The sequence below is a fragment of the Vipera berus genome (assembly GCF_964194415.1).
Source record: "Vipera berus genome assembly, chromosome: 1".
In the NCBI taxonomy this organism is placed as follows: Eukaryota; Metazoa; Chordata; class Lepidosauria; order Squamata; family Viperidae; genus Vipera; species Vipera berus.
Window position 1 is genome coordinate 66,020,757 of NC_138202.1, and position 19,993 is coordinate 66,040,749.

At 41.1% G+C, this 19,993-nt stretch overlaps 1 protein-coding gene across 1 annotated transcript in view; it reads left to right on the plus strand.

Annotated features, from left to right (window-relative positions):
• Positions 1 to 19,993, plus strand: part of BUB1B (BUB1 mitotic checkpoint serine/threonine kinase B) — a gene marked incomplete at its 5' end in the record, with an annotated part of 34,211 nt that overhangs the window by 10,146 nt on the left and 4,072 nt on the right. The window contains 9 exons of the mRNA XM_081324875.1: positions 1,361 to 1,463; positions 2,610 to 2,884; positions 3,463 to 3,617; positions 4,240 to 4,491; positions 6,768 to 6,880; positions 7,779 to 7,940; positions 8,192 to 8,334; positions 10,541 to 10,712; positions 10,933 to 11,039. Coding sequence (XP_081181001.1) covers positions 1,361 to 1,463; positions 2,610 to 2,884; positions 3,463 to 3,617; positions 4,240 to 4,491; positions 6,768 to 6,880; positions 7,779 to 7,940; positions 8,192 to 8,334; positions 10,541 to 10,712; positions 10,933 to 11,039 — 1,482 coding nt within the window. The remainder of the gene's footprint in view (positions 1 to 1,360; positions 1,464 to 2,609; positions 2,885 to 3,462; positions 3,618 to 4,239; positions 4,492 to 6,767; positions 6,881 to 7,778; positions 7,941 to 8,191; positions 8,335 to 10,540; positions 10,713 to 10,932; positions 11,040 to 19,993) is intronic.

Sequence of the window (19,993 nt, forward strand, 5' to 3'; positions counted from 1 at the left end):
AATCTGGAAGAATTGGGTGTATGCTTTTATCTGAAAAGGGGATTTGGTCATCTTTGTGTGTCTAATCTGCTTGAAAACAGTGTACATTTATCTGAGTGGTGTCTTTGAAGAAAGTGTTGACACAAAAGACTAGAACAAAGTACAAAGAGCGGTTGGCAGCTGCTGAAAGGTTTTTTTTAAGCCTATGAAGATAGAGAAAATGGCAGAAAAACTCTTACTTATCACATAATGACATTGTTAAAGACTTAGTGGAAAAGCCAGGTAACAGTTTAGTGGTATGGATTTTTTTTATTTATTTTCTAAAAATAAAATAGCGGGAAATGCTGTGTTCTTCCAAAATTTCTATTTCCATTTTGGAGAAAGAGACTGAGACTAGGAATGGCTATTTCTTATGGTAATTATATCTCACTCTGCCTAGGAGAGAGATTTACACACAGGCAATCCTCGTGCAGCAACCATTTGAAGTTAAAACAGTGGAAAAAATTACAACCAATTATTACATTTATAGCAATCACAATATCCTATGATCTCATATTTGGACGCTTTGTGACCTGAGTACATTTACAGCCATTGCAGTGCCTCTTGGTCATATGATCACCATTTGTGCGCTTCACAATCACTTGTGGCAAACAGTGTCACTGCAGAATGTGGACCCATGAAAATAAAATCATATGTTGGACTCATGTGATTGCTTGCATTGCAACTGCACTGCTTCGTTTAACAATTGAAGGGGAAGTAAGGTTTGTGGTAGTTGCATGATTTTCTGCTTAATAACTGAACTTCTAGTCACAATTGTGGTTGCTAAGGGAGGATTACCTGCTTTACTTCCTATATGGTTTCTTGAGCCTATTCAGATATAAACTTCTAGATCCCTGTATTAATATGTTCTGCTGGAGGACTGACAATTGCCAACAATTATAATTGATGAGAGTTGTGTAGAAAGGTTCTTTTTTAAGTGGAATGTAATTCTCTTTGGTATAATCAATCTTGTGAGCCGTTGCCAGTTTCAGAAAAAAATTATAAAGTCAATGAATGTAGAGATAGGATATTAAAATGCCTTTGACAATTATATTGTTAATGTACTCGGCCTCTAGAAAATATTAAGGTGGCCACCCTAATACTCAACAACATATCTTTCAGATTCTGAGATCTCTCCAGCTGTGAATTCTATGCCTTTCTCTATTTTTGATGAGTCATCTGCTCTAGAAAGTAAGACTGCAAGGTAAATACAAACTTTAAAAAAACAACAACTAATAAATGATATCTTTCAGCACGTTGCAAGTCCAGTATTTTAAATAAATTCTAGAATTCAGTGAATGTTCAGTGTCATCAAAACAGTGTTGTTTGTTTTATCTTTTAGTTTTTCACTTGGTCTTGCACTGGTACGTGGTAGACATCCCTGCGCAGTCCGCAAACCTTCAGAAAGTATGACTGCTAAGGAAAACATACCTCCCGAAAATTCTGTAAGCGTTCATAGTTTGTACGATGCCTATTATATGAATATATTTTGCTCTAAAGACCCACAATAGCTTCCTACCTCTAAAACACTACTTTCATCAGAAATATGTTGGCATACAGAGTAGACTGCAGCCAACAAATTTATGGTTCTAACACCTTACATCTGTGAGTAATCATATTTAAAAATACATAGTAAGGCCTAGGGCCAGCTGTCTGATCTGGATCTGTAATCCACTCCTATCTGTTTCTTAACAACTCTGATGATTTTTCAGTTTAAGTTTCATCTACCTATAAAAGTTTCATTTCAAGCTTGGAAAATAATATATGTGTTTTTGATTAAAGCTACGTTCTACTTATGGTAATTTACCAGAAATTATACACTGGCAACTTGCCAAATGTGGGGCATGATGGGATGCTCACTATAACCTTTCCCCACCCCTATTTTGCAGCTGTCAGGGATAGATCACTTTTACCAGAAATATGGTTCATTAGTTCAAGTTTTTGGAATCACTAAAGGCTGATTGAGATTAAGCTCAACTGCTTCAGATAGCAACTCCTTTTTATATGTTTCCTGCACAATCCCAAGATGAAGTTCTTTATCAGTAGGTGATGTCTTTATCTACACATATGCACATGCAAATATTAGCAAATTTATAGCATTTTCAGTTAATTGACTCTGCTGAGCAATCAGTATATCTATGTATATATTGATATCTATCTGCTATATGAATTAAATATGAATTGCTGATTGGTTTACCTTATGCAGCAGTATATTTCAGAAAATAGTGTGGCACCAAATAACAGGTAAGAAGCAGATATAGTCTAATAAGCAGGAAAAGAAATTTGCCAGGTATCAAAATAGGTTGTTTTAAAGAACCAAAACTCCTTTTCTTTAATAATGTATTCATTTTTGGCTAAAGTTATTTAGAATACAGTAGTTCAAAATAACTAACAAAATCTCAATGTGTTTGGGATTGAGCTTTGGAAAAATTATATGTAAAAGTTACAGTTGCTGCTGAAATAAATTTAAAAGATAAATCTATTTTTAATAGAATTCCAAACCAATTATTTTGTGTTGCAAAACCTATTTGAATCACAGAATATCTTCTCTGAGATAGTCATGCTGTAATCTCTTTTGCATTTTTCTGTAGGATGAACTTCAAGGAATTGAACCCTTGAGTGAAGATACAATTGTCACAGGCTTATATAAGAACAAAACTCTTTGTCCTAATCCTGAAGACACATGTGATTTTGTTAGGGCTGCCCATCTAGTGTCAACACCTTTCCATGAAATAACAGAACAGAGAAATCAGCTGGGTGACAAACTAGAGGAAGAATGTCTGGAATCTAAGACTATACCTCTGAATCAACAAACAGTTGTTTGTGGAGAACAATATGAGGAATCCATCTATGTGAAAAAACTGAGGTAACTCAGTTGGGAGGTCAACAGCTTTTGAATGTTTATATAGGATTGAGTACACAGCTGTCTTGGTTGTGTATATGGTGGCTATATAATTTACAGATTTTCACGATGGTTCCCAAATTGCATGCCTATTATTCTGCTATAAAATTAGAAATAAATGCTAATTGTTTATGATAATATTAAGAGAGTTATATATTATCCTCACTGCATCCAGGAATTTCTGTTATATAAAATTCTGTGTAAACGTGAGCCCTACACCTTGCCTCATGAGCAGAATTTGAATGCTGCTACTAATATTAATTCACAGATTATGTTAAAAAAATAATACATTAAACACTTTTCTCCCGTGCTTTTTAATATCTGTATGTGAAACTGCTAGGAAAGGTTATATGCAGCTCTGGAGTAAAATGGCATCCGTACATTAATGATATTCAGCTCTACTACCACTTACCTTCTAACTGCAAGGAGGTTCAGAAAAAAAATATATATCCAGTTTAAATAGTTGGCCTTTGGAGTTGTTGGTAGCTTGAATAAATTTGCAGGATGTAAATCTGATACAGTTGTTTTCCAATTATGTGTAGTCCAATTTTGGAGGCAAGCCAAGAAGATACCAGATCTTCAGCATCTTCAAGTTCCCCATCACAAATCTCTACTGTTAAATTGGAACAAATTCCTGAGAAACTGGAATTGATTCACACTACTGATGAAATCACCAGTGCTGTTGAAAATGCCTCTGGTGAGTCTGCAACTGACAATTTCTTATTCCAGGCTCAAAGCATATGCCTAATAAATACACATTTATAACTGTGTTCTACCAACCATTCAGCAAAAGGAGTCGGTTAATATTTCTTTAAGGGAGGGTATCGTGCTCTTGGCCTTGGGAGAAGTGGTACAACCTCTCAGTATGTTCACTGTGCAGACTGATGTTCACTCAGTCTCCAGTCTTCATTTTTTACAAACAGTTGCTACATGTAATTCATTAATAAGGCAATTGATTCAATTAATAATTGAAAACTCTATTAGCAGTATACCAGGAACTGTTTGAGGGAGTATTTGCAAGGCTTCTTAGCATTAGTGGTCTGTGAGCCACACAGGAGATAGCAAATGGTGTGGCTCCAATCCCTGAGTTTTAGAGCAGAGCAACTTGACTTTGCTGCTCTGCACCCCCACTGATTCTTTCAGGTCTTTGAAGGGGTGAGGGATGCTTGGACACTGTCCCAAAGTTAACTGGATTCTTGGTTCATGCAAAGCTGTGTTATATATTGTTAATGGTAACAATACCAGGTCAGCATAAGGCAAGAAAATACACATTGGTAATATAAAGCACATCCTGGTGGGGGGGGGACGTATTTGAACAGCAATATTCAATTGCTGTGTAGTTATAGAGGAAAATTGCTCTGCAGTATGGAATTGTTATCTGACAGATATGTGGTTTGGGTTTTCTTTTTCTTTTTCTTTTTTTTTAGATGACTCTTCTGAAGGTTTGCAGAATGCTGAACAACGCAAACAGTTCTTGCAACCTCTTCCAGATTTCTTGACCAAGGCTTTTGGCTTTAAACAGGAGGATCAGATTATGCCTTGCATAGAATTGGAAAAAGAAGTTAATTTAGGTGATTATAGTTATAGTCTTGTCATGGTATGATCTGTTTTAATAACAAATTCTAGAGGGAGAGTGGAAAAGCCATGAGCAGCTTGTAACCCCATATCCCATTTGTCGCCGTCCCCTTAGAACAGACATGTCAAACACAAGGCCCGGGGGCCGGATCCGGCCCGCGAAGTGGTTTCATGTGGCCCGCGAAGCCATCCTGGAAACAGTGAAGGAACGGCCGCCACTGCCTTGGCCCTGGCCCAGAGACCCTCCTTCTGCCAGAGACCCTCAGATCTGTCCCACTTATGCCCAGGCCCCCATAGGCACCCTTGATGCCAACTATGTAGAGCTGGCCATGCCCACCCAGTAGGCCATAAGCACTCTAGCCACACCCACCCAGTAGGCCACGCTCACCCTGGCCATACCCACCCAGCCCCCTGAGGGCAACTGCAATGCTGATGCGGCCCTCAATGAAATTGAGCTTGACACCCCTGCCTTAGAATGTATGAAGTGGAATTGTTTAACCTTTTGTTAACTTGGGGTCAAAATGGGTGACTTGAATCTTGCTAAGATGCTCCCTAAGTCTGGTTCCACTAGGTCAGTTTTTCTTTTTTCATGTTGGGTTTCTAAAGGAGAAAAAAAATAGTCTCTTCTGCTCTAGTGATGTCATAAGCAGTACAGAAAGGCAAAAGACTGCCTCTAAGGTAGAAAAATTTGCCATTTCTGCATTGTGATATATAAAACATTGGGAACTCAAGCCAGTATATATATATATTTTTCTAGTTCAATTTGCTTGAATTCATTAGCTATTCTATGTGGATGGAAAATAATACTATCAGCATTCAGTATTATTGTGTATTATTGTGATACTTAACTTGATTAGTAAATTAGCAAATTTACCCTGGGTGGGGAGTACCTGGTTCTTTAAATTACTGACTAGTTTTATATGACCAGAGTAGGCCCTAAGAGCCAATAAAGAAAAAGAAGGGATTTTATCAAGTTTGGGGTGGGAAGAGGATTTGATTAGGGGTTAGTTACTTCAGGCAAGGTTGAAAAATGATTTGTTCTTATTGTTTTCAATTTCAGATAAGTAGTTGGACCTTGGATTAAAGTGTAGAACCCAGATCTAATCTGCTACTTAAGGCTAGAATTGATATTAGGGTTTTTTTGTATTTTATTTTATCTCATTTTTAATTTACCAAGTTACCATGTGGATGCTGATCTTTAACAAACCTGTATTTTGTGAACACTGAATGATTTACCTGAATCTAATTGATGATGCCTTAAATTCCAGTTGCTTCTTTTTCTCTTGAGTTAATCCTGAGAGTGATACAGGGAATCACAGAAAGTTAGCTAAGAAATTTAGCTATTCTTCTTGTCATATTTAAAACATTTATCCTATCAAAGGGTTAAATGTACAGTGGGCAACAGTGGCCCTATAAGGTTGAAAATATTTTTTTTAAATCCCATTTATATCTCGCCCTTCTCCGAAGACTCAGGGCGGCTTACAATCTAAGAAGCACAAATCAATGTGCTTAGCAATAGCCTTCATTCTATGTATATGCCTGCTTATTAGAGCTTTCAACCACCCCCACCCCCCACAAGCAGCATTATTACAAAGTCAGCTTGCCCCCAACAATCTGGGTCCTCATTTTACCTACCTCGGAAGGATGGAAGGCTGAGTCAACCTTGAGCCTGGTGGGACTCGAACCTGCACTAATTGCAGGCAGCTGGTGTTACTTAAGGAGGCATTAGCCCACTGCTCCACCAAGGCTCTTCTTCTTTTAAGAGAGGTGTTTCTAACCTTGGGCAAACACAGTGCTTTCCTACTATTCTTTAAAGGTTTCCAGCTTTTTTCAAACTGCCTCATGAGCTTGAAGGAAAAAAATGCTGCTGTAAGAAGCTGCCTCTTTAATGCAGCTTTCAAAGCAGGGACAACTTTGTGCTCATGCAGAAGTCTGAAAAAAGTCTGTTTTAATAGCAGGCAGACGTGGTGCTCATGTGAGGTTTGAAGTACCTCTTTCAAAGCATTTACGAAGCATTGCACAGTACAAATCAATATGCAAGTAGTGATGTTGGTTACACAACCCTCCACATGCGATCCATTGTACTATCCTCCCAATAATTCCAGATTAACAAAGAAACAACTGTATCAACTCTAGAGATGTGTAGAGATGTAGGGTTTTTTTAGAATTAAATGTTCATATGCCTAAATATTATTTCTAGATGTGTAAGGGTGTTAGAAACATGAAGTGTTCTAGTCATGATTTGTTTTTGCAAACAATTCTGTTCCAACAGGAAATGCTACTTATCATGTTACTCATGAGTATTTGATCAGTGAGCAAGACAAGATATTCTCTGCTGTATCAACTAACATTACAAATAAGGATTCAGCAGCATTTTTAATAAAGGTATAATTATTTTATTCCCATATATTCATTGAACACTTACAAAGCCCTTTCACCTATCCCTTTAATTTGCGGTGCAGTTCTTTTCCTTCTGTTCTAACATGACAAGTTACCAAAGCCCCTAAGATTGTTTTCTAATTAGAAACAAACATGTATTCCTTTCAAACAACAGTTAAAAATACAAAAGGATCGTCACAATAAAAAGTAGAAAGGCAACAAAAGATTTAATTTAATAGTAATGTTATATATTTTTTTAAAAAAATCATTCAATGAAAAGTAAGGTGAAATAAAATTGTATTTTAATTCTGAAGCATAAGAGTTCAGGTCAGAATGAAACTTCCATTTGTTCGGTCTGCCTGAAATGTGTCCCACATTTTCTCTAGGGAGCATTTTCCCTTATTTGGAAAGACATATAGTTGCAAATGATGTTTTGCTAGCAGAAAGATACTATGAGATTTAGCCAATTCTTTTTAATTCAGTCTGTATGTAAGTTTCCCTGCATGATGTGGGCCACTCTAATCCAATTTTAATTGCTCGTTCCCATCCCTATTACCTGGGTGGAATTAGGCAACGTTTTCAGATTTTCTACAGGCAGTGAAGCACAATGGTTATAATAGAATACCTTTCTATGGTGAAACTGCAATGTAAGCATGGTATTCCAATTGTTGTAATGAGATCTGCCATATTGGCTCAACTTTATCTGCTATATAAACACACCATTTATTTACTTGATTATCTAATTTATACAACCGCCTAACTCACAAGCAAGTAACTCTAGGCTGCGTACATTAACCATAGTTTGTACATTATCGGATAACAAAATAATCACTTAAATTTGGATAAGTATAGCTGTTGTGGTCTGAATATTAGGAAGTCATCGTTGTAAATATCCTTTATGCAGGTACATTCTGAGCCTGTGCCATGGGACTTCTACATATTATTGCTACTTCAAGAGCGCCTAGGTGCTGAATTTGACCAGAACTTTAGTCAGTACTGCACTTGTTTCTTATATCACAATGGCTGTGTGACTCTCCATGAGACAATATGCTCTCTCACTGTTCAGGTCAGTGTTTACATTGTTGAGTGAGTGGGAGTTGAACAATTTGTTTACACTTGCCTTCAAGTGTAAGTAAAACAGCTATATGAAAAATTGGAACTGAAGTAGATGGTGCAAAATGAAAAGAAAGGTATATGTCTAAGAAAAGCAAGCTTTAAATGTAGGCATGATATTTCCAAGATTTAATTAACTGAGTTAGGATCAGGGTGGTAGAATGTTTTCTTGTGCCTAATCTTTATTCCCCCCCCCTCCCACAGGATATGATCCAGCATGATAAACCTATCCCTCAAGAAGTGATATTGCTGATCATTGACAACCTCCTAGAAGTGGTGGAAAAATTGCATAAAGCAGAAATAATCCATGGGAATCTGAATCCAGAAACATTGTTCTTGGGAAACAGGTTGGCTGTCTTTCTTTATTGACCTCAAGCTTTGTGCTTTTAGACTGGCACTTTTCAAAATAATATTCCAAGTAGATACAATTGATTTTGGCCAATGTATATCACTAAAGAAAAAATAAGAGCATTATAATAATTAATTCTAAATTGGTGTTGGAATAAGGACAATATGGACTCTTGGGTCAGTAAATTCAAAATTGATTGTATTCTATCCTAACTTGTACCTAAGATTTATAAGAAGTTCACCAATCCATTTGGAGCCATCTCTGACCTTCAGTGTTATTGATCACAAACATATAGGTGTAATCATTAATATTCTAGTTCATGGAGAATTGGGTGTCACATATCAATTGTACAGCGGGGGAAAAACTTGTATTAGGAAATGAACTTATTTTAAACATTGTGTAAACCAGGGGTCTCCAATCTATGGACTGTGGCCTGGTACTGGGCTGCGGCCTGTTGGTCACTGTGGCCTGGGAATGGCTGGTCCTAACCCCCCTTGCTAGCACTGCTGTGCGGGTGCCACAGGTGCACATGGCCAGCTTGCACATGTGTGCAGGCACCAGGGCCCCCTCCATGCACATGCCTGCTTGTGCATGGTCCACATGTGCAATGCATGCAGGCTGTAGCACCCTTGCCATCTGTGCAGGCGCACATTTCCCTGCTCCCTTTTCCTCCAGGCCGCCAACTCAGAAAGGTTGCGGTAAGCCATGATTTGCTTGATGATTGTTTACAGAAAAAAAATTGGATAGTTTTCATAAATTCGTATTGACTGAGGAAAATGAACTGTAAAATAAAGCATCCATGTGAAAAATGTATTTATCTGCATATACATATAAAGGTAAAGTTTCCCCTGCATATGCGTGCTAGTCGTTTCCAACTCTAGGGGCCGGTGCTCATCTCCGTTTCAAAGCCGAAGAGCCAGCGCTTGTCCGAGGACATCTCCGTGGTCATGTGGCCGGCATGACTAGACGCCAAAGGCGCACGGAACGCTGTTACCTTCCCACCGTAGTGGTCCCTGTTTTCTACTTGCATTTTTACGTGCTTTCGAACTGCTAAATTGGCAGAAGCTGGGGCGAGTAACAGGCGCTCACTCTGCTACACGGCACTCGGGATTCGACCCACCAAACTGCCGACCTTCTGATCGACAAGCTCAGCGTCCTAACCCACTGAGCCACTGCGTCCCTGCATATACATATACAAAATCCCAAAGGTGCTTTTTCAGGAGACAACTGGACTTTCTTGTTTTTCTTTGAAGACGTTTTGCTTCTCATCCAAGAAGCTTCTTCAACTCTGACTAGATGGTGGGGAATGGAAGGATTTATATCCCTATGACCAGCTTGTCTGCAAGGAGTATAAATCCTTCCATTCCCTACCATCCAGTCAGAGCTGAAGAAGCTTCTTGGATGACAAGCGAAACATCTTCAAAGAAAAACAAGAAAGTCCAGTTGTCTCCTGAAAAAGCACCTTTGGGATAACTATGACCTGGATGACTGAGAATCTCCGTAGACATACATATACAAAACATTTTCTATTTACACTACCCTTTCATGCACATAAACACGGTGGACATCTAACGGCAGCAAAGATAAATTATTCTGGAATGCCCTAGGGAGTTCAGTAGCACTTATTCCAGATAAGTATGGTAGCCTTAGTCTCCTTTTTACCTTCCATTTGCAGAAGATGAAATCTTCAAGTCGAAAAATTCTCAAACTATAAATATTCTTTGCTAACTAAGGATTTGATTTCAGGCAACTTTGGTCACGTAGTTGGCTTTCATGTATAGAGGAGGTCTCCATTGTAGACACTCGTTCTCCATCCTTTAAAGGCAACAAGAAGAGAACAGGGCTGATGTGATTGCCCTTTTTTGCCTCAGAGCAACCAGTATGGTTTCACATGCCTACGTACACACCCATCCATCTTCCAACCACTTGCTTTTATTATCCTCACCTGCCACCCATAGACTTCTTTTCAGTGATATTTCCTATGGCAGTATTTTCATCAAATACAAAATACCTCTACAAACGTGTGTGCGCGCACAGTCCACAGATAATTGATTAATTGAAGGGAAAACCTTGCTTTTCCTTTACATCAATACACCATTAAAAATGAAGCAAATTCTTATTGCAAACACTAGAGGGAAGCAGTAAGAGAGACATGTGCAAATTCTGTACCGTTCAATTAAACTGCAAATCTGCTCTCCCTTCAGGATTTACAATCCATTTGCCATGGAAAAGAGTGACAAAATTCTGAAGATAGTGGATTTCTCTCACAGCCTAGATTTACAACGAGAGCCAACTGTGAATTCATTGAAAAGCTTCCCAATAACTCACACTCAGACTGGACAGCAGATTTTTAATGAAAACACCCCAGTACATCAGGTAAAAGGCCATTTTTTCTTGGTAACTCTTATTTAAAGATATTTAAAAATTTTGGATGTCTTACTAGAAAATCCCAGAAAAAAATACGGTTGAAACTGATGTAATATTTCTGAAGTAAGCTGCTTCTAAATATTACTTTTTTATTACATGATTTGAATGATTCAAGATTATGAAATTACAGTTAATTATTATTAACATAGAAATCCTTTAATCATTTCAGGTGGACATGCTTGGCATTGCAAACACTGCCCATTTGATTTTATTTGGGGAATACCTGCAAGTTCATTGGGAAGAAGACAGATGGAAAACTAGTAGAGATTTATCTCAGTAAGTATTTAGCCTTTTGTTTCTCATTCTAGATTCACCGTGACAGAAATACTATTAATTGAGAGAAATGACATAAATATTTAAATCAGAATAACATGTTAATCAGTTAAGTAATTGTGACAACCAAGTGTGGTCCTGGGACGTAAGTATATGGGACCCAAATTTACATTTTGTGTTTCAGGATGTTGCTGTACTAAACTGCAGTTTAATACTATTTTTTATCTTAATATCAACATAACAAATAGGCAACTTGGACACTTTGAAGGTGGGCTATTACCATGTGATTTCCATGGGGCTGTTTGAGAGACCCAGCTTGCTTTGGGTCCCATTGATTAAGCATGTCATTTAGTGGGACTCAGGAAGAAGGTTTTCTCGATATCAATTATTATGGTTTGTCACAGTCAGCCAGATATTTAGACTGGATTTTGGCATTTTTGTCCACCTATCAAGTCTTTCCTAAAGACCTGGGAAAGGCAGATGTTGATATTTGATAGTGTTAAAAGGTACCCTCACAGGATGTAAGCTGTTCTGAGTAAAGCTGCCTTTTGGAACTGACTGATAGTGATTTTGTCTGTGCCAATAGTATTCAAATGGTGCTCCAGATGTTTTGGGATTGCACCCAAGGCACCTGCTGTATTACATTATTATTAAATTTATTTGCCACCTGCCACCCATCTTGTGGTTTGAGGTGACTGAGTGTCTGACAATGTGACAGTACGTACAAATATCCCTACAATTATAAATATAAAAAAGATGAAAAGACAGACAAAATTCAAACAAACTAAAAATCCCTGTCTTTGGAGCGGAGAGATGGTGGTTCCTTCTCACCAGCCAACAGCATCTCCTTCAGGAGTCCAACTTGATCAGCATAGCCAGGTTTTGAGGCTTTTTCTGAAGGGAAATGAGAGGGGGCCAATCTCACCTGTAGCGAAATGTTCGGAAGGGCAGGGGCCGTTGGCAAAAAAAGGTCTCCTGGATCATACCAGCCAAGATTCCTAGTAGGCCTCTTTCTCTATGGTGTAGTGACCATCTTGCCTGTGTTCAAACTTTCTTTAACAACCTGGCTTTGAGCTATTTAAGGTAGAGAAGATGTGGAAGAATGGTTTATTACCTTGGGTGGGTTTTGTTTTACAATGGTTTTTTTTTATATAGAATTGATTTTTTTTCCACTTTGTAAAGTTGCCAACAGTAGTTTGGAGTTGGATGGCCCAGAATTTTGATTAAATACTGTAAATACTGCTAAGATGTCAAATAATGTAAATGTCTTTTAAACAATGAAGTGAGAAAATAAAAATTATTTCATGTTTTTAGTAGAAATATTAAACTTGGTATCAACTTTAATGTAGACTTGCAATATGAAAAAAATGCTCAGGGACACTGTATGCTCAGTTATATCCTGTTGCATCTATAATTTAACCCTAATTTATTAATAGACAGAATTTGATTTGTTAATCAAATAGTAATAAACTTTTTCCTTGACTGTTAATTTACCGTATATACTTGAGTATAAGCCGACTCGAATATAAGCCGAGACCCCTAATTTTACCCCCCAAAATTGGAAAAAGTTGGTGACTCGAGTATAAGCCGAGGCTGGGAAATGCAGCAGCTCACGGTAAATTTCAAAAATAAAAATACAGGTAGATAACAATAAAATTGCTTTAATTGAGGCATGTGGAAAAGAGGGTCAACAAAAACAATATATTATCAGTATATTCAACAAAAACAATATATTATCAGTATATTCAACAAAAACAATATATTATCAGTATATTCAACAAAAACAATATATTATCAGTATATTCAACAAAAACAATATATAACATTAAAGTATTAACAATAACTTTAAATGTACAAAAACCTTAACTCAATAAGCAACCAAGCTAAAACACAAGCATCAAAATCCTTCAAAACTGGATTCCTCCTCCTCATCTGTATCTGCAAACAGAGCTTCAGCTGTAGCTGGTGTGAGGTTATCATCATATACATTGTCACAGAGTTCGCTGTCATCACTATCACAGTTGTTGTCCTCATACAAAGCAGTGTCTTCACTGCCATCCATAGCATTACTTATGCCACATTTCCTGAAGGCGTGCTTCACCATGTCCTCTGGAATCTCTTCCCATGCATCACGAACCCACTTTGCTATCAGTTCTATGTCAGGCTTCATCATATTTCCACCTTTTGTTAGTCGGGCTTGACCAGATGACATCCATTCGCACCACATCTTTCGCACACGGTCTTTGAAAGGTTTATTTAAACACACATCTAAGGGCTGTAATACAGATGTAAGCCCACCTGGAATAACGGCTAAAGTAACTTGAGAAGACTTTGCCAATGTTTTTATGTCATCAGATGTGTGGGCTCTGAACATATCCCAAACTAGCAATGATGGTTTTTTCTTTAAGGCTGCTCCTGGTCGTCCATTCCAAACTTCTTCCAGCCACTTTTTTGTTCCATCTTCATCCATCCAGCCTTTAACATGTGGGCGCACTGTAATTCGTGGTGGGAATTTGACCTTTTTAGGCAAGGTCTTTCTTTTAAAAATAATGACAGGCCGCAGCTTAGTTCCATTAGCCAAACATGACAGAACAACTGTAAAATGGTTTTTCTCATTACCTGTGGTTCTGAGTAAAACAGTTTTGTCTCCCAAACTTGCCACGGTTCTGTTGCTTGGAAGATCAAAGGTCATAGGTGTTTCATCCATATTCCCAATATCTCCCAGGTCATAGTTATGGATCTTTCTTTGTTTTATGATGAATGAATGGAATGACATCACTTTTTCATCAAGGTCTTTTGGCAACTTCTGTGAAATCTTTGTTCTTTGCCGCAAACATAGGCCATACCTATTCATGAAGCCAGTACACCATCCTGCTGACGCAACAAAATTTTCAATGCCTGGTACTTTTAATTTGTCATCTTTAGCCATTTGAAGGGCACGTAAGCGAATTCCCATGCGTGTTACGCAGTAACCATTTTGACGACACTCCATAACCCATTTATGCAATTCAGTCTCTAGAGCCACATATGGAGTTGTTAAACCACGTTGAGCTTTTTTTGCCTTTGGAATCTTTTCCAACTCAGCTTTCATTTTCCGCCACTCCCTCACTTGTTTTTCATCAACACCAAATTTCCTACTTGCAATACTGTTATTGCTTTTTTCTGCTCTTGACACAACCTTTAGTTTGAAAGCAGCTTCGTATGACCTGCGTCTTTGTTTTGGTGCAGGATTAGAAGTACTGGGTTCCATTTCTAACAGGAATGGGGAGGTCTGCTAGGGAGGCGGCAGTCAAGCGTTGTTTCCCTCCTCGTGGGTGTGTGGGGGGGGCAGTCAAGCCTTGTTTCCCTCCTCAGTCAAGCTTGTTTCCCTCCTCGTGTGTGTGTGGGGGGGGAGGGGCTTGTTTCCCTCCTCAGTCAAGCTTGTTTACCTCCTCGTGCGTGTGTGTGTGTGTGTGTGTGTGTGGCAGTCAAGCGTTGTTTCCCTCCTCAGTCAAGCTTGTTTCCCTCCTCTTGTGTGTGTGTGTGTGTGTGTGTGTGTGTGTCAGTCAAGCGTTGTTTCCACGTGGGCCCCGGGCTGTGTGCCGGTGACTCCGCTCCCTCCCCTCACCTCTGGGCCGGGCTTCTCTCCGCCCATCCGCCCGCCGGCGGGCTGGCTGGCTGGCGCTGGTCCCCGGGCGAGGCAGCGAGCGAGCAAGCGGCGGCTGGCTGAGTTCGGGGCGGCACGGGCGAGCGGCGGCTGGCTGAGTTCGGGGCGGCACGAGCGAGTGGGCGGGGGGGAGCGGCGGCTGGCTGAGTTCGGGGCGGCACGGGCGAGCGGGCGGGGGGGCGGCGGCTGGCTGAGTTCGGGGCGGCGCGAGCGGGCGGGGGGGGAGCGGCGGCTGGCTGAGTTCGGGGCGGCACGAGCGAGCGGGCGGGGGGGAGCGGCGGCTGGCTGAGTTCGGGGCGGCACGAGCGGGCGGGGGGGAGCGGCGGCTGGCTGAGTTCGGCGCGGAGCGAGCGAGCGGGCGGGGGGGGAGCGGCGGCTGGCTGAGTTCGGGGCGGCACGAGCGAGCGGGGGGGGAGCGGCGGCTGGCTGAGTTCGGGGGCAGCGGGCGAGCGATGGGGGGGAAAGCGGCGGCTGGCTGAGTTCGGGGGCAGCGGGCGAGCGATGGGGAAAGCGGCGGCGGCGGTGAGTTCGGGGGGCAGCGGGCGAGCGATGGGAAAGCGGCGGCTGGCTGAGTTCGGGGGCAGCAGGCGAGCGATGGGGGGGAAAGCGGCGGCTGGCTGAGTTCGGGGCGCAGCGGGCGAGCGATGGGGGGGAAAGCGGCGGCGGCGGTATGTTTGGGGGGCAGCGGGCGAGCGATGGGGGGGAAAGTGGCGGCTGGCTGAGTTTGGGGGCAGCGGGTGAGCGATGGGGGGGAAAGCGGCGGCGGCGGTGAGTTCGGGGCGCAGCGGGCGAGCGATGGGGGGGGAAAGCGGCGGCGGTGGTGTGTTCGGGGCGCAGCGGGCGAGGCAGCGGGCGAGCGATGGGGGGGAAAGCGGCGGCTGGCTGAGTTCGGGGCGCAGCGGGCGAGCGATGGGGGGGGAAAGCGGCGGCGGCGGTGTGTTCGGGGCGCAGCGGGCGAGGCAGCGGGCGAGCGATGGGGGGGAAAGCGGCGGCGGTGTGTTCGGGGCGCAGCGGGCGAGCGATGGGGAAAGCGGCGGCGGTGAGTTCGGGGGGCAGCGGACGAGCGATGGGGGGGGAAGCGGCGGCGGCGGTGTGTTCGGGGCGCAGCGGGCGAGGCAGCGAGCGAGCGGGGGGGAGCGGCGGCTGGCTGTGGCTTCGGGGCGGCGCTGAGCTGCGCGGCCGCCCTCCCGTCCTGCCTGCCCCCTGGCCGGTGCCTTCGCCCCGCAAGCCCCCCCGACTTGCCTGGAGGAAGCGGCGGCGGCGCGGCGCTGCGGGCCGGGAGGGGAGGGGGGCGCGGCGGGGGCTGCCCCTCCTGCCGAGGAGCCGAGCCCGGCGGCGTGTGTGTGTGTGTGTCAGACCCGCAGGAATGGCTAGTTGCATTTCTCTGTGTCAAGCCCCGTGGGCTCGACACACAGGAAGGGGGGGAATGCCGGAATGCCGCTTCCCTACCAGCCATTCCCGTGGGTCTGACACACACACGCACGCACGAGGGGGAGAAACAACGCTGGACTGCCGCCAGCTCTGCAAGGCTCTGCCGCTCCCTTCTCTCAGCAGCCTGTTCCGAACGAAGGGACAGTTCTTTTTTTTTGTTGACTGGAGTATAAGCCGAAGTGGAGTTTTTCAGCCCGAAAAGTGGGCTGAAAAATTCGGCTTATACTCAAGTATATACGGTATATCTGTTGAACTTTGACAGACTATTTTTGTTAAAGGTATCTTGAATAAACTGATGACAGTGACAGATACATAGCTGTCACTGCAAAGTGCTGTTGAAGTCTTCTTAAGGATAAAAGAATACCAATGGAGATAGCATGTTTCTTAATTGCAACACATTCTTGAAACTGATAGTGCACAAAATTGTTATCGTTTGTTGAGTAAGCATAGTGGTTATACTCACATGCCAAGCCAAAACCAAGCATACCACATTGTGTCTTAGCATAAGATATGAATCCAGTCACTGACTAACAAAATTAACTACAACTGCCTTCTACAGCAGAAACAGTTAATCCCTTTAACCAAAAGGGTGGATGGATTGGACCTTCCCCATTCAAGAAGTAGAAACTAGAGGCTACACGTCACAATATTATGGCTTTTTACTTCTTCCTAAGCTTTACATTTAGCCAAAGAATGATCTAGTACCTGGAAAACACAAACATTTTGTTGCTAAATATGTACCAGAAACATTTACAATAATTTTTAATACTGAGAATATGGCAGTCAGCCATTTGAAAGCAAAGTAGTCTTTGAAAAATCAGTGTCTGCCTGTTGAGGCCAAAATAAACAGATGCTTTCACAGCCCAGAAACTGTTTCAAGTACTCTAAAGCAGGAATAAAGTTTCTCCATAGGCTTTGAGTAGCATGCCCAGGTGATACACTTGGGGGGGGGGAACCTGTGGAGACATCAATGTCATTAGTCACTATATGCTTAACCACACTGAAATATATGGAGACCTTAATGAGGTCCTTGAGGTATGCACTTTTGTTTTTCTGGAGGGGCCAGGTTAGCTAGAAGTGGTATGTGTGACTCTTGGCTTTGCACTGATGCTCACAGATTCTTTCAAGATATTGTAGTTCTCAGGTGGATAGCATAGATTCCTGATTAGCTGCACAGACTTCAGGTGACTTTCATGAACTCATGTATTTGCACTGTCAGCTTAGTTTCTTTTGGATCGCAGTAGTTGGGGCTAAGAGAAACCTTTTGTACACTGTTTTGAGCTGTTTGGAAAAACGATGGAGTAAAAATACTATTTAAGTAGCCTCTAAAAATCCCTTCTTGAAGTGAGACCCCATGTTCCATATGGGGGCTATGGTACAGTTTTTTTCCAGCATTGAGAAGTTTAGGATAAGACATACTTGGGATAACCCCACCTCAAGTAGTAGTGCTGCCCAGACCAGTAAGGTGGTATAACCTCAGTTGCTTAAGGGCTGAGTAAATTGATGCAGACTGCTTCTTAACCTCTGTTCAAAATCAATGTAATCTACTGTTTAGCCAGTATAGTATACTGGTTAAAGTGTTAAATTTGAAACTAAGTTCATGTCCCCTATACAATCATGGAGCCCATGGAATGACTGGCAAGATAAATTACAAAGAATGCTTCCTGGCTTGAAGGCTTGAAATTAAATTTGCTATATCACTTCTTTCTTGAGCACATGCATTAAACGATATAAAATCAGAATTCAGCATTTTACAATATAGAGTATTACTTATTCTTAGGTAACTTGATCTTTGTTAATATAAGTAATTAATATTCGGTGCTGTTTCCAAGTTTAGCTGTAGATTAGTGGCTACTGTCCTACAGTAGTCTCTTTCTACTGTATTTCCAACTGCTTTTCTTAAATTATATTATCTTTCCTTCCATGCACTGCTTAGGCCAGATCTCTTACCAATTCAGCAGAATTCCCCCCCCCCACCCCTTTATATCTAATCAGTGACTTGATCCACACAGTATGGCTTTAACTGGGGAATAATGAATGCCTAGGACATTCAAGAAACTTAGAGCTAGTTAATACCTTAGGTAGTTTAATGAGATGAAAATCTCAGATGAAAGCTTATGGCTAGTTAATAGGTAACTCAATGTGTGAGAATGTAGAAGAACAATTGATTCATTTTTAGAGAAGTTACCAACATATGTGTAACATATTTCTGTTGACATTTAGTATAATTTTATTTATAACCGAGAGAAAAACTTTTTAAAAACTTTCACAAACATTCTGTTAATTTGATAAAAGAGGATAGAGGAGAAAAATACTAAGATAAATATTTTACAAACTAAGTAGATCTACATTTTTAGAAATATAGCAGTTTGTGTATATGGGAAGTAGGGCTACCTGTAATATATGGGCCATTGTTTAATGACATCTGTGACAACTGTAATTTGAGGCAACCTCTTTTCCCACTTACAAACATCCTGCTGAGGCTCTTAACCTTGAGAATGATGAGTGTGAATATGTACCTTTCCAGGAGACTTGATCTCCGGAGACAGACCCGAACATAACAGTTGGATGAGGGAGATGTAGTGCAAGAAAAACAGTTCAGATGGTTTAGAAAAGGGCATTACAAACAGATTTGATCTTGAGGTTCATGGTGGATAAATAGGAGAACTCGTGGGAATGGAAATCATTGGATTTTAGCCGGCAGAATCTAAGTTTAAATTTAATTAAACTTTAATTATTTTAATTAATAAAGTTTAAAGTTTAAGTTTAATTGTAAAGCTGGCCAGATTAGTTTTGAGGAATTTGCTGTTACCTAAGACATTTCACAGAATAATGTAAGTATTTTATCATCAGTTCTCCAGAGTACAGACAAGGTATATATTGATTGATTGATTGAATCACTGAATCATTACAATTGGTCTGAATTCTACTCACTTTTTTTATCACATGTTGGGATTCAGAATAGTTGCATGAAATTTGGGGTGCCTGTATTAGCTTTTTCTTGGTTGATTTAAGTCACAATGAGATGTACCAAGAGCTATCCTACTGAACTCTTTTTGATCTGTAGCGTTAAATTGTCCAATTATATAATTTGCCATTAATTTTATTTTAGAGTACTTATTTTTATCACTTATGCAATCAAGGGAATGTATAAATTCTTATTTCCTACAGGTTTCTTTCTTAGAGCTATAAGTCATCATGATAACTCATATTTGATAAATTAAGTTACCCAGTTTTAATATAGATAATCTGTTGGTATTTTTTTAAAAATAATGTTGCCTTTTTTATAGCATTTCCTTTTAGGGGTGTGCTTTAACTAGATGAATGTGCATCAACAGCTTCATTGAACTGGATAATTTTTATTTTATTTTCATCCCATTTATATCCCGCCCTTCTCCGAAGACTCAGTGCGGCTTACAATCTAAGCACAAATCAAATGTGCTTAGCAATAGCCTTCATTCTATGTATATGCCTGCTTATTAGGGCTTTTGCCCCCCCCCCAAGCGGCATTATTACAAAGTCAGCTTATTGCCCCCAACAATCTGGGTCCTCATTTTACCTACCTCGGAAGGTTGGAAGGCTGAGTCAACCTTGAGCCTGGTGGGACGCGAACCTGCACTAATGAAATGCATATGAAGAGTTTTCAAGCAGATCTAAGCAGTATGTTTGTGGTGATCAGACTGTTCAGAATATCTACTGAAATATTTCCATGTGTTCTGTACCAGCCTGCTACCGGCCCTGCAGAAAAGGCAGGGACAACCCCTTTACAAACGGCAAGAGGCTGGAATTACGCCTGCCAAATTTATAGCTACAAAAACAAACAAGACACGAACCAAGAAACAGGAGCTTTAAGAAACAGGAACCATCCAAGCGGTTGCCT